Source organism: Bubalus kerabau, chromosome 14 (assembly GCF_029407905.1).
Source record: "Bubalus kerabau isolate K-KA32 ecotype Philippines breed swamp buffalo chromosome 14, PCC_UOA_SB_1v2, whole genome shotgun sequence".
NCBI lineage: Eukaryota > Metazoa > Chordata > Mammalia > Artiodactyla > Bovidae > Bubalus > Bubalus kerabau.
In genome coordinates, this window is record NC_073637.1 from 57,386,102 (window position 1) to 57,402,159 (window position 16,058).

The window sequence follows — 16,058 nt, forward strand, 5'->3', positions numbered from 1 at the left end:
ATGGCTTAGCTAGGTGGTTCCCTCTCAAGATTTCTCAAGAGAATGCCAAGATGTCAGCCACAACTGCAGTGATCCGAAAGCCTGACTAGAGCTGAAGGGTACACTTCCAAACTTCACTCACGGGCTGCTGGTAGTTGTCAGGAGCCCTGAGTGCCTCCTCACGTGGGTCTGTCACGTGCAGTTGAAGAGAAAGAGCAAGATACAAGATGCACAGTCTTGTGTGACCTAACCTAAGAAGCCACTTACCGTCACTTCTGTGTCTTACAAGTGAGCCAGTGGGATAGCTCGTACTCAAGCAGGGGACTTGGGCACCTACTTGTGAAGAGGAGAGTAACCAGTGCACTGCTGATGTTTTTATTCTGTGTGTGTTTGCGTCAAGGAGAGGGAGGGATTCATTCATAATGTTTGGCTTCTGTTTAGGATACTGCCTTAGGAAAACCACGAGAGGTGTTTCGACTTCCTACAGATTTGACAGCATGTGACAATCGCCTTTGTGCATCCATCCATTTCACATCTTCTACCTGGGTTACCTTGTCAGATGGGACTGGAAGACTGTATCTCATTGGAACAGGTGAACGTGGAAATAGTGTTTCTGAAAAATGGGAGGTGAGTTGTTTTTTGTTTTTTTTTTTCTTTAGACTTAATGCTGAGTCTGGAAACTATATGCAAATTAGATCTTAATGATTTTGAAATAACACCTTTTTAGGGATGGTTTACATGTGACCTCTTGATTTTTATAATATATGGTGTTTTGGATATCTTTTAAATAAAATGTTTACCTTTTATGAAACTGATATATTAGCTATTCCTGTTTTGATCTGGGGTGAGTGCAGTTGTCAAGAATTGCATTTGTTTTTCAGCAAATACCAATTGTGTTCTTTTCAAGTGTAAAGCAGTACCTTAAGCATTGACCTTGCTACCTTCTTTTTTGTAAAGAGTTGGCCAGAGAATTACATTGTCATGTCTTTTCTCCTTTTCTCATGTTTTATTCTCAAATATATTTATGAGCTTAGCATGCTTCTACTGCACCACTTAGCTGTCTGATATGTTTAAACTAGTCAAATAGTAACTTTACCAGAATATTCCCTATTTAGAAAAATATACCATAGCATCACTTCAGTCTCTCAGTTGTGTCTGACTGCTACCCCATGGACTGCAGCATGCCAGGCTTCCCTGTCCATCACCAACTCTGGAGCTTACTCAAACTCATGTCCAAAGAGTCAGTGATGCCATCCAGCCATCTCATCCTCTGTCGTGCCCATCTCCTCTTGCCTTCAGTCTTTCCCAGCATCAGGGTCTTTTCAGGGAGTCAGTGCTTTGTGTCAGGTGGCCAAAGTATTGGAGTTTTAGCTTCAACATCAGTCCTTCCAGTGAATATTCGGGACTGATTTCCTTTAGGATGTACTGCTTGGATCTCCTTGCAGTCCAAGGGACTCTCAGGAGTCTTCTCCAACACCACAGTTCAAAAGCATCGATTCTTTGGCACTCAGCTTTCTTTATAGTCCAACTCTCACATCCATACGTGACTACTGGAAAAATCATAGCTTTGATCAGACGGACCTTTGTTGGCAAAGTAATGTCTCTGCTTTTTACTATGATGTCTAGGTTGGCCATAGCTTTTCTTCCAAGGAACAAGCGTCTTTTAATTTCATGGCTTCAGTCACCATCTGCAGTGATTTTGAAGCCCCCAAAAGTAAAGTCTCTCACTGTTTCCATTGTTTCCCCATCTTTTTGCCATGAAGTGATGGGACCGGTTGCCATGATCTTAGTTTTCTCAGTGTTGAGTTTTATGCCAACTTTTTCGCTCTCCTCTTTCACTTTCATCAAGAGGCTCTTTAGTTCTTCTTGACTTTCTGCCATAAAGGTGGTGTCATCTGCATATGTGTGGTTATTGATATTTCTCCCGGCAATTTTGATTCCAGCTTGTGCTTCATCCAGCCTGGCATTTCTCGTGATGTATAATGCATAAAAGTGAAATAAGCAGGCTGACAATATACAGCCTTGACGTACTGCTTTCCTGATTTGGAACCAGTCTGTTGTTCTATGTCCAGTTCTAACTGTTGCTTTTTGACCTGCATACAGCTTTCTCAGGAGGCAGGTCATGTGGTCTGGTATTCCCGTCTCTTGAATTTTCCACAGTTTGTTGTGATCCACACAGTCAAAGGCTTTGGGGTAGTCAATAAACCAGAAGTAGATGTTTTTCTGGTATTCTCTTGCTTTTTCGATGATCCAGCGGTTGTTGGCAATTTGATCTCTGGTTCCTCTGCCTTTTCTAAAACCAGCTTGAACATCAGGAAGTTCACGGTTCACATATTGCTGAAGCCTAGCTTGAGAATTTTGAGCATTATTTTACTAGCGTGTGAGATGAGTGCAATTGTGTGGTAGTTTGAGCATTCTTTGGCACTGCCTTTCTTTGGGATTGGAATGAAAACTGATCTTTTCCAGTCCTGTGGCCACTGCTGAGTTTTCCAAATTTGCTGGCATATTGAGTGCAGCACTTTCACAGCATCATCTTTCAGGATTTGAAATAGCTCAACTGGAATTCCATCACCTCCACTAGCTTTGTTTGTAGTGATGCTTCCTAAGGCCCACTTGACTTCACATTCCAGGATGTCTGGCTCCTGGTGAGTGATCACACCATCGTGGTTATCTGGGTCGTGAAGATCGTTTTTGTATACTTCTTCTGTGTATTCTTGCCATCTCTTCTTAATATCTTCTGCTTCTGTTAGGTCCATACCATTTCTGTCCTTTTTTGTGCCCAATCTTTGCATGAAATGTTCCCTTGGTATTTCTAATTTTCTTGAAGAGATCTCTAGTCTTTCCCATTCTATTGTTTTCCTCTATTTTTTTGCACTGATCACTGAAGAAGGCTTTCTTATTTCTCCTTGCTATTCTTTGGAACTTTGCATTCAAATGGTTATATCTTTCCTTTTCTCCTTTGCCTTTAGCTTCTCTTCTTTTCTCAGCTATTTGTAAGGCCTCCCCAGACAACCATTTTGCTTTTTACATTTCTTTTTCTTGGGGATGATCTTGATCCCTTTCTCCTGTACAATGTCACGAACCTCTGTCCATAGTTCTTCAGGCAGTCTATCAGATCTAGTCCCTTAAATCTATTTGTCACTTCCACTGTATAATCATAAGGGATTTGATTTATAACTGTAATTATCTACCAATGTCCAAGATGCCATTTTTATTTCATTTTGTTTTTAACAATGTCACAGACTTAAATCTGAGGGGCAGGTTTGCATTTTAGTAATGATAAATATGAAATTAGTTTCTCCAGAGCCACAGGTTTTGAAAGTAGACAAAGTGACACTGAGTTGTGGTAATAAAGTACAACGCGATATTGCTGCCTTCTAAATTTCAGCCGGTGGCCTTTAGTTCTAGGTAGCTAAAGGGATAGAATTTAATATTTTACATCTTATAAAACATTTTTATCAGACCAACAGGTGCATGTAAACACTGGGATTTAATTATTTGAGAAAAACAACAGGGCCTTAGTGGTTTACCTTTCTTATTGTTATACCAAATGCTGCTCTACCTAATTGCAATGTGTTCGAAAAGTTAAACAAAAAACACAATGAAATACCAGAACAACAGCCTGTTTTTAGGAGACCTTTGCAGTCAGTCACAGTTTTAAATATTAATTGGACATTGTGACATATTCTGTTCCTGCCTCCAATAATTTTTTCTTTTCTTTTTTTACTGAGGATATGTTGTATATAGCACCCAGCTACCTGAAAGAGTTGAAAAGAATTTGGAGAATGATGGACAGGAGAGATATGAATGAGAATGTATCTGTTATCAAGCTATGGGGATTCTGTTGGTATAAGAAACACAATGACCCTCTTCACCTTCGGATTAAAAATAATACCACGTAGTCCATCAGAAGAAAATTCGTATGGGTTTATAATTCATTTGGTTTCTGCTATGTATATCTCCTTGGCCCATATAAGTCCTTCAGTAAGATTTTTTAAATAAATTAAAAATTTAAATTTACTCCATATCCTCTTCAGTATATATACTGCCATAATGAAGTCAGTCCTCTCTGGGGGTATGGGGACAGTGGGGAAATTATGGGACCAGGGCATTAATTGAAGTGGAAGGGATACTGTGGGATAGTGGTCACTTTAGAGAAATAACTGAATTTTGGGACTTTGAGGGAATTGGTGTAAGAGAGGAGGCTAAAGGTGGAAGTGGTGGGGGCATGGTAGGGCATAAGGGGCCCAGCAAGCGTGGTGGTGATGACTGAAATGTAGAAAGAGAAATGAAAGGAGGCAGGGGATGTGTGGCCTCTAACATGATGGGAGTGCTGTATATCAACAGTTTCACAGTTGATTTTCCAGGCGTGTTCAGGGGACTGGAAACGTCAACCTAAGAATTTTTAAAAGTCCTGACATGGTCTCCTCTGGTCTCCCTCACATGATAGAGAAAGAGGGGGAGGAAACAGTAATCTGGCTACTTGTACTTGGCAAAACTTACCTTTTTTTCTTCCTACCCTTTTATTTCTTCTTGTCCCCAAACAAAAGCAAAACCCACTTAACCAAAAATGTGTCTATTGTTTTCTGAGTTTTTTCCTGTTTTGTCAATAAGTTAATTTGTATCATATTTTAGATTTCACATGTAAGTGATATTGTGTGATATTTGTCTTTCTCTGTCTGACTTATTCCCTTAAGTTGGATAATCTCTAGGTCTATCCGTGTTGCTACAGATGGCATTATTTATTCTTTTTTTACGGCCGAATAGTATTCCTTTGTATGTATACCACATCTTCATTCATTCATCTGTCCATAGACATTTAGATTACTTCCATGTCTTTGCTCTTTTAAGTACTGCTGCTGTGAGCATTGGGGTAAAGCACCCTTTTTTTAATAAGGCTTTCAGGTAGCAGCCCACATGAGGGGATTCCAGATACAGGTTTAAAAAGAAAAAAAGAGCTAATTCTTGTGTTTCAGTTAGATTTGTGTTCAAACTATTTATTTTTTCATTTATTTGAAAAACTTGTTTAGAAATCAGTCTTAAAACCTTTCCTGTTTGATATTTAACAAAGATACAGTAGTCTTTTAGATTATGTGTTGTAAGAAGAATTTGATAAGATTTTGTACATCTTTCCATGATGCTTTGATTTGCTTTTTTTTTTTTTAGAAGAAATTTCAATATTTAACAGTTAGTGGAATTATCTTTTTAGATGAAATGAGATCTTTTGTTTTTGAACAGTAAGAAAGTTTTCATGATTTGTTCTCCAGTTCCTTTGACTCTTACCTTTGTAAATTTCCAGAAAACAAACAAAACAAAGCAAACAAAAAACTATAGAGAAGAAAGATACACACACATATACAAACAGTATTCAGAAACTAGGAAGAAGAAGGCAGAAATAAATTAGAGATATGATTAATATATTAATATATATCATACATATAATATAATACAAATGACTATATTATAAATGGATGAATATAATATTATACAATATATTAATATATCAATAATTTAGATACACTATCTAATAAATTAGATATGAGACAGGGGAAGAGATGAAGTAAGGGAATATTGACCTCATTTCCTCTGTACGGAGCACTCTTTTTCACTTGGCAATTTTCTAGAGGATTGCTTTTAATTCCCTTTCTCTTATAGATGCCATTTGGAGGCCCTTTTGTTTTCTGTGCGTACTGATCAGTTTGCTCTGTTAAACAAACAGATGTTTTCTCAAAGTTATTTCTTTTTTTTTTTTTTTTTAAGTTTGTATTGTCATTACTTTTCTTTTCTTTTTTTTTTTTTTTTTTAATTTTATTTTATTTTTAAACTTTACATAACTGTATTAGATTTGCCAAATATCAAAATGAAGCAGTATTTTAAACTTGTAAGCTTTATTTCAGGGCTTTTTTGTTCTTGTGTCCTTGCAGTAAACAGTATCCAAATTACTTGTTGGATTGTCAGAATTCTGTGTATTTCCTCTGTGCTCTATGAATTCATGTAATACGTTTTTCTGAATGCCATCTTTTTTTCTTTTTTGTAGATTGTATTTAATGAAGAGCTTGGGAATCCTTTTATCATAATTCACAGCATCTCATTGCTGAAAGGTGAAGAACATTCAATAGCTACTCTCCTCCTTCGAATAGAGAAAGAGGAATTGTCTATGAAAGGAAGTGGTTTCTATGTTTCCCTGGAGTGGGTCACTATCAGTAAGAAATATGAAGGTAAAACAACAAAACTCTGATCTCTCTGTGGTGGTTGCCATAATTCAGTAGGTTTTGAAATGCAAAGCTGTTCCTGTAAATGCTGTTTGCTTTTTCTTAAGCATTGTGTTGTGATTCTAGTACCTGCCACCCAATGGAATGAATATTTATAGGTAGTTTCTCCTTAGGTATGGATTATAAAAAAAAATAATTATGTGCTTCCACAGTTGAATGAATACACCTTTTGTGTAAAAGGAGACACTACTACATATTTTGGAAGAATTTAAAGTATATGTTTTTAATATATACAAAATATATGTTAATATGTAACATTAAGCACAAGATTTGTTCTTCGAAATATTTAGTGTAATTTATTCTTCTTCCCGGTGTTGTAGTTTTATTTCTAGAGGAACACAGTAACTTAAATCATTTGATTAGATATTGGAAACTTTCTAAGGGCTAGATGGTAACCATATGACCTATCACAGTTATTCAACTAGGATCTTGTGTTGCAAAAGCAGCTGTAGATGAAGGCATAAATGAATGAGTATAGCTGTATTCCAGCTGTATTCCATTTACAAAGGCATAAATGAATGAGTATAGCTGTTTATTTAACACTGACTTTTGAATTTTATATAATTTTACATGTATTTAAATATTCTTTTGATTTTTTTTGAACCATTTAAAAATGTAAAATTTATTCTTCAGCTCACAGGTCATAGTTTGCAGATCCCTGCTTTAGATAAATAAAAGCTTTGTTTTTTAAATTAATGTACATAACATAGGAGAAATCACCATGGGTGTTTTTCCTTCTCTAAGACTCTTGGTTCCATGACAGTTTTAGCTCAGTCCACAGTGGCACTCTGCTGCAGCTCCATGGCTTCCATTCTCTTCATCTTTGTTTCCTTCATTCAGCTGGACAGTTATATTTAGATTCACCTTTCTTTTTTTTTCTCTCCACCCAATTTTAATTATTGTAATTGTAGAAACATTCTTTCTGTTGTTGACTTTAGCTTTCTTTTCTGGATGTTTCAGTTCCTTTATTCCCTGAATTGCTAATATAATTGTGTTACTTTTTATTTTCTAATGAATATAACAGAGCAGTGTTGTATTTCTAGACTGTTGAGTGGAATATTTGATAAATTATATTTTGTGGTCAAGTAAGTTTGAAAATGTAGGCATACAATAGCCACATTTCACATTAAGCATAGTCAAGTTTCTAAAAATCTTGAGTAAAAAAAGAAAATGTAATTTTGATCCAGCCCTTCCCAACCCATTTAGCCATGGAATTTACTTGAGACCTACTGTTTTCTATCCCACATGTTGGGAAAAACCATCCTTTAAAATACAGAGTGTCTAAGGTTGGGTCTTTGGAGCCAGGAAGGACTCTGCCTTGCATGTAACTATGGAAGAAAAATAGTTGTTTTTACTTCATGAAATGAAAAGTCTAGTCTTAAATATATATGAAGTGAATGTGTGAATGTAGGTGAGGATTTAGAGAGAAAAATGACATATTTTAGAATGGGTTGTATTACTATGTATGTATATGTATTATTATGGGAAGGATTGAGGGCAGAAGGAGAAGAGGTCGTCAGAGGATGAGATGGCTGGATGACATCACTGATGCAATAGAGATAAATTTGGGCAAACTTCGGGAGATGGTGAGGGACAGGGAGGCCTGGCACGCTGCAGTTTGTGGGCTCGCAAAGAGTTGGACACTACTGGGCCACTGAACAACAACAACGTATGAATTATTATGCATAACTCATGATGTTGAGTTATGATTTTTTGACTACTGAGTGTGAAGTTAATAACTACTACCCACTGTAAAAAAACTTTGTTATCAGAAGTAACAATGTTAAGTAAAGGTATGGACTCAAATGTTTGAATACTTTTAAAGCAAAAAAAGAAAAGAAAAGAAAAAACCCTTATTTTCATAGAATAAATTGAGTTAGTTTACCAGAAAATTTCAGAACACAGTTAATTGTTCCTATCTTTAAAATTCAAAGTACAGTTATTTATATTTTATGGTAAATAGATCTATATGTGAATGTGTATAAAAATTATTTCTACCATAAAAGTTATTTCATTTTAAGAAAACCTGCTAATGGGCAGAAAATAGTCCACACCACACTTTTTCCATTGCCATCAATTTGTGGCCCTTGTCAGAAGACACCTATCATATACTGGCTGAGAAAGTAGACAGGCTATAGTCAAGGAATGGGTAGATTTTTCAGAGGTTGATAAGGTAAATCACAGGTAAGTAAATCACTTTTACAATTTAGAGCCCTGCTGTCCAATAGAAATTTTTCCAAAATGCACGTGTTTATATGTGAGCCACTCAGTGTGATAGCAGCTACGTATGTGTGGCTTTTGAACACTTAAAGTGTGGCTGGAGAAATGAATGTCCAATTTTACTTAATTAAACAGCTACCATGGCCAGTGGTTACCACATTAGGCATCACAACCTAGAACAAATTTCATCAGACCCATTTTTTTTAAGAGATTTTATTTACAGAATATTAGGTTGTAAATTTTTTTATCCTTTTATAAAAAGGTACCTAATAGTCTGCTTTTTAATAGTACATTTAAAATATTTAATTTAAATTAGAATTATACTTGAATATTTTCAGATATTTTTATTATAGTTTTTTGGTTGTAATTTTCTTATTCTAAAATGCTTTATTTTCTCACAGATAATAAAAAGTATGAAATGGCTAAGCATAATACTCTCCATGGGAAGTCTGTGCCACATTATGCTGCTATTGAACCTGATGGGAACGGTCTGATGATTGTCTCCTACAAGCCCTTTACATTTGTTCAAGCTGGTCAGGGTCTTGAAGAAAGTAAGGATGAAAACATGTCCGAGGAAATCAAAGGTGATTTTACTTTGAATCATAGAGCTCCTGTGTAAAATAGATCTGACTTGTCCTCCTAGCTAGGTTGTAAGTTTTACCAGGTCAGGATTGGCACTGAATTTTTCTTTGTTTTCCTTTATATTTCCCACAATAGCCTTTCATAAAATATACCACCTAGGTAGTGTGAACTGGTTAAATTTAATACTTTTCATAATTACAAAAAATGTTTTTTAAAATCTATGTATTATTTTACCTGATTAGATATTTAACAAATACTTAATGAATAAACAAATACTAATGTCTATTTATTGTTGATATTTGAAAGTCCAGCATATTAGTATCATAGATAATAATTTAAAAAAATAATCTAACCTCTCTTCATATGAAAGTGAAAGTTGCTTAGTCATGTTCGACTCTTTACGACCCCATGGACTTATACAGTCCACAGAATTTTCCAGGCCACGATACTGGAGTGGGTAGCCTTTCCCTTCTCCAGGGGATCTTCCCAACCCAGGAATCAAACCGGGGTCTCCTGCATTGCAGGCAGATTCTTTATCAACTGAGCTATCAGGGAAGCCTCTACAGATAGGTAGGAAGAGTCTTATAGGTATCAGTTCAGTTCAGTTCAGTTGCTCAGTTGTGTCCGAATCTTTGTCACCACATGAATCACAGCAAGCCAGGCCTCCCTGTCCATCACCAACTCCTGGAGTTTACCCAAACTCATATCCATCGAGTCGGTGATGCCATCCAGCCATCTCATCCTCTGTCGTCCCCTTCTCCTCCTTCCCCCAATCCCTCCCAGCATCAGAGTTTTTTCCAATGAGTCAACTCTTCGCATGAGGTGGCCAAAGTATTGGAGTTTCAGCTTCAGCATCAGTCCTTCCAGTGAACACCCAGGACTGATCTCTTTTAGGATGGACTGGTTGGATCTCCTTGCAGTTCAAGGGAGACTCTCCAGTCTCAAGAGTCTTCTCCAACACCACAGTTCAAAAGCATCAATTCTTCGGCGCTCAGCTTTCTTCACAGTCCAACTCTCACATCCATACATGATCACTGGAAAAACCATAGCCTTAACTAGATGGACCTTTGTTGGCAAAGTAATGTCTCTGCTTTTTAATATGCTGTCCAGGTTGGTCATAACTTTCCTTCCAAGGAGTAAGCATCTTTTAATTTCATGGCTGCAATCACCATCTGCAGTGATTTTGGAGCCCATAAAAGTAGTCTGACATTGTTTCCACTGTTTCCCCATCTATCTGCAATGAAGTGATGGGACCAGATGCCATGATCTTCGTTTTCTGAATGTTGAGCTTTAAGCCAACTTTTTCACTCTCCTCTTTCACTTTCATCAAGAGGCTTTTTAGTTCCTCTTCACTTTCTGCCATAAGGGTGGTGTTATCTGCATATCTGAGGTGATTGATATTTCTCCCAGCAATCTTGATTCCAGCTTGTGCTTCTTCCAGCTCAGTGTTTCTCATGATGTACTCTGCATAGAAGTTAAATAAGCAGGGTAACAATATACAGCCTTGAGGTACTCCTTTTCTGTATACATCTCTTCATATAGGTATGCTAATTATGTGTTCTTCCCTTTCATACTGAACTGAAAGAAAGTTCCTAGCGGGTAGAAGCACTTAACATTTTCTCAGTCTTGAATGAATGAATGAAGGTAATGTTTTAGAATGAAAAGAATAAAAACGTCTTTCAGAAGAAGTTTATATTTGTATGCAAAGAATTCATATTCTTCTAAAAAAATATTCAGGAGACCATTTCTCTAGAATCATTGCTGTTCATATTTCTGATATTTAGAGTCAGAGAATAGTATATTTTACTTAACAGATTTGCACAGTATTTGACAATCATATGTATTACTCTTTGAAGCTACCCTTTTTATTACTTTAACAACTTAATTATTTAAAATAAAAATGGGTTTCAGTATTTTTATGTACTTACATAGCTCTTCAGGGTTTCCCTGATAGCTCAGTTGGTAAAGAATCTGCCTGCAATGCGGGAGACCTGGGTTTGATTCTTGGGTTGTGAAGAACCCCTGGAGAAGAGAAAGGCTACCCACTCCAATATTCTGGCCTGGAGAATTCCGTGGACCATATAGGCCATGGGTTTGCAAAGAATCAGAAATGACTGAGCAACTTTTATTTTCACATAGCTTTTAAAAAATAAATTTGTTGAAAAAATTTGAAAATACTTTTATAATAAATATATGAAAAATACTTTCTCCAGGTTTATAAATATGACACCTGAATATAAGAGTTGCGCGTGGTGGCCTTTCACTTCACCTCTTAGTAGCTTAGTTTTCTCACAAGCGATTTTTTTCACAAGATCCCTTTCTGAGTAAACTACTGTTCTGTCTTAGTTATAATGTTAAACTCTCCTGGAGCTTAGCCAGAGTAGCTATTTGTATTACTAGACCACATGCCCTTTAGAACTCCTTTGGTGAGTGGTTGAGGAAGAATGTTGGACTGCCTTCATCCTTGGAACCAGTCTGCCTAGTAGCTAGGCCCATGTGCTTCCAAGACAGATTTGCAGCCTAGTTGGAATACATCGTGTTTTTAAATCACTAGCCACTAGTTGACATCTCACGTTATGTTTGAATTCCTCCTGAATTTGTTCTTCTCTTTTAGTGTAAACCACTTCCATTTAGTGTAAACCCTTCAATTTTTCTGTTTTCCTTCTAATAAACGGCCCTAACTTAACTTCTTGTACCCATTTCCTCTTGGGAAATTTCTTCTGTATTTATTTTAATATCATCAGACTTTCACAATAAGAAAGGAAAATGGTTGTAACAAAAATTATGGATAGTTTGTTAATTAGCATGCTTTCTTTTAAGCTCTCTTCTGAGTATATATGCTGGTTTCATTTTCTGTAAACTTCAATTAGACTGATAGTACCTATTACCTGGGCTTCCCAGGTGACTCAGTGGTAAAGAACCTGTCAGTGCAGGAGACACAGATTCAATCTCTGGTTCAGGAATATCCCCTGGAGAAGGAAATGACAACCGCTCCAGTATTCTTGCTTGGGAAATCCCATGGACAGAGGAGCCTGGTGGGTCACAAAGGAGTCAGACATGACTTAGTGACTAAACAACACCAATGTTATATTTCTTTCTGATGAGTGAGTGGACAGATTAATGTTTATGGATGCTATTAAGCAAATATTTGTCCATTTTACATTTAAGCCCTGCTTTCTTACTTCATGGTTATAGTATTATGGGCCTAAAAGTGTTTCTTAGGTAGATAGCTTTTTAGGAGCCAAGCAGAGGGGATAGTGAAGGAGTTGGAAGGAGGATTTTTTTTACTGGGAACTTAGACTAAATATACTGACAGCCCTTGAATTTGTTATGAAATTGCTTTCATGTTGTGGGGTAAAATAGCCAATACTTTTATAAGGAAAATGTATCTTTTATTTTTGTGCGGATGTCTGTCCCACCAAATAGTCGTAGTCTCCTGATCACAGAGTTACTAAATTGCCCCAACAGTGGCAAGTCAAGGTTGTGATGAAAGTTTCAGGCAGGGTTTGTGACACATTTGGTATTCTTTTAACTTGGAATCCTGTATATGTGTGTGTGCGTGCATGCACGCATGCTTGGAATCCTGTGTCTGTGTGTGTAAGAGAAGAGGGAGAAGCAGGGATACTGGGAGGTAGGGAATAAAGAGTTGCTATGATTTGTATTTTATGAGTGTATATCTTCTAGGGCATTAGGTAAGACTGGAACAGGGAAATGTCAGGTGTGATTGCTACAACACTTTGAGTGAAAATTCCCCAAGGAGATCTCTGCATATTTGTTCATAATTACTTTTTTGTGAGAAGATCACTAGAAAAGATGCTAGATAGGTGTTCTGTATGTTCTGGTTTCTGATTTTGTATGTTATGTTGCAGTCTCTGGTTTTTTTTATTACATAATACATTTTTCTTTCCCAAAGACCCTCTGTATTACTGGCAACAGACTGAAGATGATTTGACAGTAACAATACAGCTTCCAGAAGCCTGTACTAAGGAAGACATTCAAGTACAGTTTTTGCCTGATTCTGTCAACATTGTACTGAAGGGTCAGAGGTTTTTGGAAGGCAGTCTCTTTTCATCTATTGATCATGAAAGCAGTACGTGGATAATTAAAGAAAATAATAGGTATTTTTTTTTAGTTTTATTTATATTTGAAAATTTACCTTTTATTATTTTACTTTTTTCTTCTTTTTATCCTTTCTGCAGTGGTTACATCAAGGGGGAATACTACGATAGGCTCATCAATACTGCTGATTATTTTTCTTAGGATAGATTAAAAATGGAATTACTGTGTCAAAGAGCACAGTATTAGTTAAGGTTAAAGATACTAGCTTAGTTATTGTTTGCATTATATTGTCATGCTTTTCATTACCAGCTCTGGATACAATAAGAGAGTAATAATAATAATAAATGGTTGAAAACAGCTATTTATTTGAATTTTCACAATTTAAGCTTTTTAATGGAAATAATTTATTTCTACTAACTTTTAATTTGCTAACTAGATGATGTATTCCTCTGCTTTCTTGTTCATTGTTCAGTCGCTCAGTCTTATCCACCTCTTTGCAACCCCATGGACTCCAGCATACCAGGCTTCCCTGTCCTTGGCCATCTCCCAGAGTTTGCTCATACTCATGTCCATTGAATTGGTGATGCCATCCAACCATCTCATCCTCTGTCATCCTCCTGCCTTCTGTCTTTCCCAGCATCAGGGTCTTTCTTAAGGAGTCAACTCTTCACTTCAGGTGGCCAAAGTATTGGAACTTCAGCATCAGTCCTTTCAAGGAATATTCAGGGTTGAGTTCCTTTAGAATTGCCTGGTTTGATATCCTTGCAGTCCAAGGGACTCTCAAGAGTCTTCTCTACCACCACAGTTTGAGTATCAATTCTTTGGTGCTCAGCCTTCTTTATGGTCCAACTCTCGCATCCGTACATGACTACTGGAAAAACCATAGCTTTGACTAGATGGACCTTTGTCGGCAAAGTCACGTCTCTACTTTTTAATACACTGTCTGGGTTTGTCATAGCTTTTCTTCCAAGGAGCAAGCATCTTTTAATTTCATGGCTGCAGTCACCATCTGCAGTGATTTTGGAGCCCAAGAAAATAGTCTGTCACTGTTTCCGTTGTTTCCCCATCTATTTGCTATGAAGTGATGGGATCAGATGCCATGATTTCAGTTTTTTGATTGTTGAGTTTTAACACAGCTTTTTCACTCCCCTTTCACTTTCATCAAGAGGCTTTTTAGTTCCTCTTCGCTTTCTGCCAATAAGGGTGGTGTCATCTGTCTATCTGAGGTTATTGATATTTCTCTTGGCAGTCTTGATTCCAGCTTGTGCTTCATCCAGCCTGACATTTCGCATCATGTACTCTGCATTTAAGTTAAATAAACAGGTGACAATGTACATCCTTGTCTTACTCCTTTCCCAGTTTTGAACCAGTCAGTTGTTCTATGTCTGGTTCTAACTGTTGCTTCTTGACCCACAAACAGGTTTCTCAGAAGACAGGTAAGGTGGTCTGGTATTCACATCTCTTTAAGAATTTTCCAGTTTGTTGTGATCCACACAGTCATAGGCTTTAGTGTAGTCAGTGAAATCAAGTGACTCTTGATATGAATCTAAATGCCTAGAGTCTAAGAACTGTATATCTAATTCACAAAGTTTTTTAGGCTTTAAATTGAACAGATATCTTGAAATCACTTTATTAATGGAGAAATTTGGTGACTTGGTTATATTTTTTATATATGTTTAAAAAACTCTATATCCAAAAGGTTCTTTTAAAAATATTTTATATTTCCATATATTCTATTTAAATATATCTTACTAGTGTGTGCAATTTGAGGACAGCATTTTTATATTGGCAAACCAGCTGGAACATACTGTTAAATATAAGTCATCAAGCAGTAACTCAGCCAAAATTTAGGAGAAGAGCTGGACTGTATGCAAAAATAGATTCAACATTTAACACATGAACATAGACCAGTATTGTTTTTCCATGAAATTTGAGGTGCTTAATTACTATTTAATGTTACAAAAGGTAATTACAATGATGTGTGTGTGGTATCATTGGTTTAAAACACATGATATTTTTATATTATTCATCTCATTTTTAATAGTTAATGTTCTGACTTTGAAAGGATTTGTTAACTAATCTGTATTATGTATGGAGCTATGTATTCCTATTTGCTTGGATGGTAGGATATGATTCTAGTTTTAAAATGTAGAAATGCATTTATGCTAAAAGAGTAACTGACTGAATATGCCAATTTACTGATGGTTCATAAATTCTTTATAAACCAAGACTGTATGAACTTGTTAACTTCTTTAGGTAGCAACTGACTAAGAACAGTATTTATACATTCTGGTCACTAGGTACAAGTTCTTTAATAGTTATTTACATATATTTTTTCAGAGAGGCAGAATAGTGCAATAGTGAAGAACATGGACTTGGAGCCAGACTGCTTTACTAGCTTGTGACCTTGGCAAGTTACTTAACTTCTCAGTGCTTTTTTTGTATTTGTAAAGTGGAGATGCTAATAGTACTTACTTTCTTTGTGGTGAGCCATAAATGAGTTAAAATATGTAAAATGCTTAAGATAGCACCTAGCATGTGGTAAGCATTAGGTAAGTATAAGCTGCTGTCATTGTCTTTATTATCATCATTAATCATCCTCATCTTTTGAGATGAGCTTTCTCCTTAGAAGATACAACTATCTGGGCATTATTAATTGTGGTGGTAATTTTTAATGCTAATGATAGAAACTCATTATGTCAGGAAGATATTTTGTATAGTCTCTTTAAATAAAAGTAGTTTTAGAAAATTTTAAAGTGCTGTAGTTAATTCATAAGGTGGTGATAATAGCCTTAAAAATAGCTGATGTTAGTATGTTCTATTTGATAATTATGATAATAGTTGTTATTGTGTTCAGACAATTGTTTCCTTGCAAATTGAGTTGCAGGGCATGGGTTAGTATGACCCATGTGTACCAGAGATGGCACGTGGAAAAGGTTGCTCTGC

General features: G+C 36.3%; 1 protein-coding gene across 1 annotated transcript in view; it reads left to right on the forward strand.

Annotated features, from left to right (window-relative positions):
* Positions 1–16,058, forward strand: part of NUDCD1 (NudC domain containing 1) — a 92,192-nt gene that overhangs the window by 34,448 nt on the left and 41,686 nt on the right. Inside the window, exons 3-6 of the mRNA XM_055546417.1 lie at positions 421–606; positions 6,017–6,197; positions 8,873–9,055; positions 12,967–13,171. Of these exons, the coding sequence (XP_055402392.1) occupies positions 421–606; positions 6,017–6,197; positions 8,873–9,055; positions 12,967–13,171 (755 nt within the window). The remainder of the gene's footprint in view (positions 1–420; positions 607–6,016; positions 6,198–8,872; positions 9,056–12,966; positions 13,172–16,058) is intronic.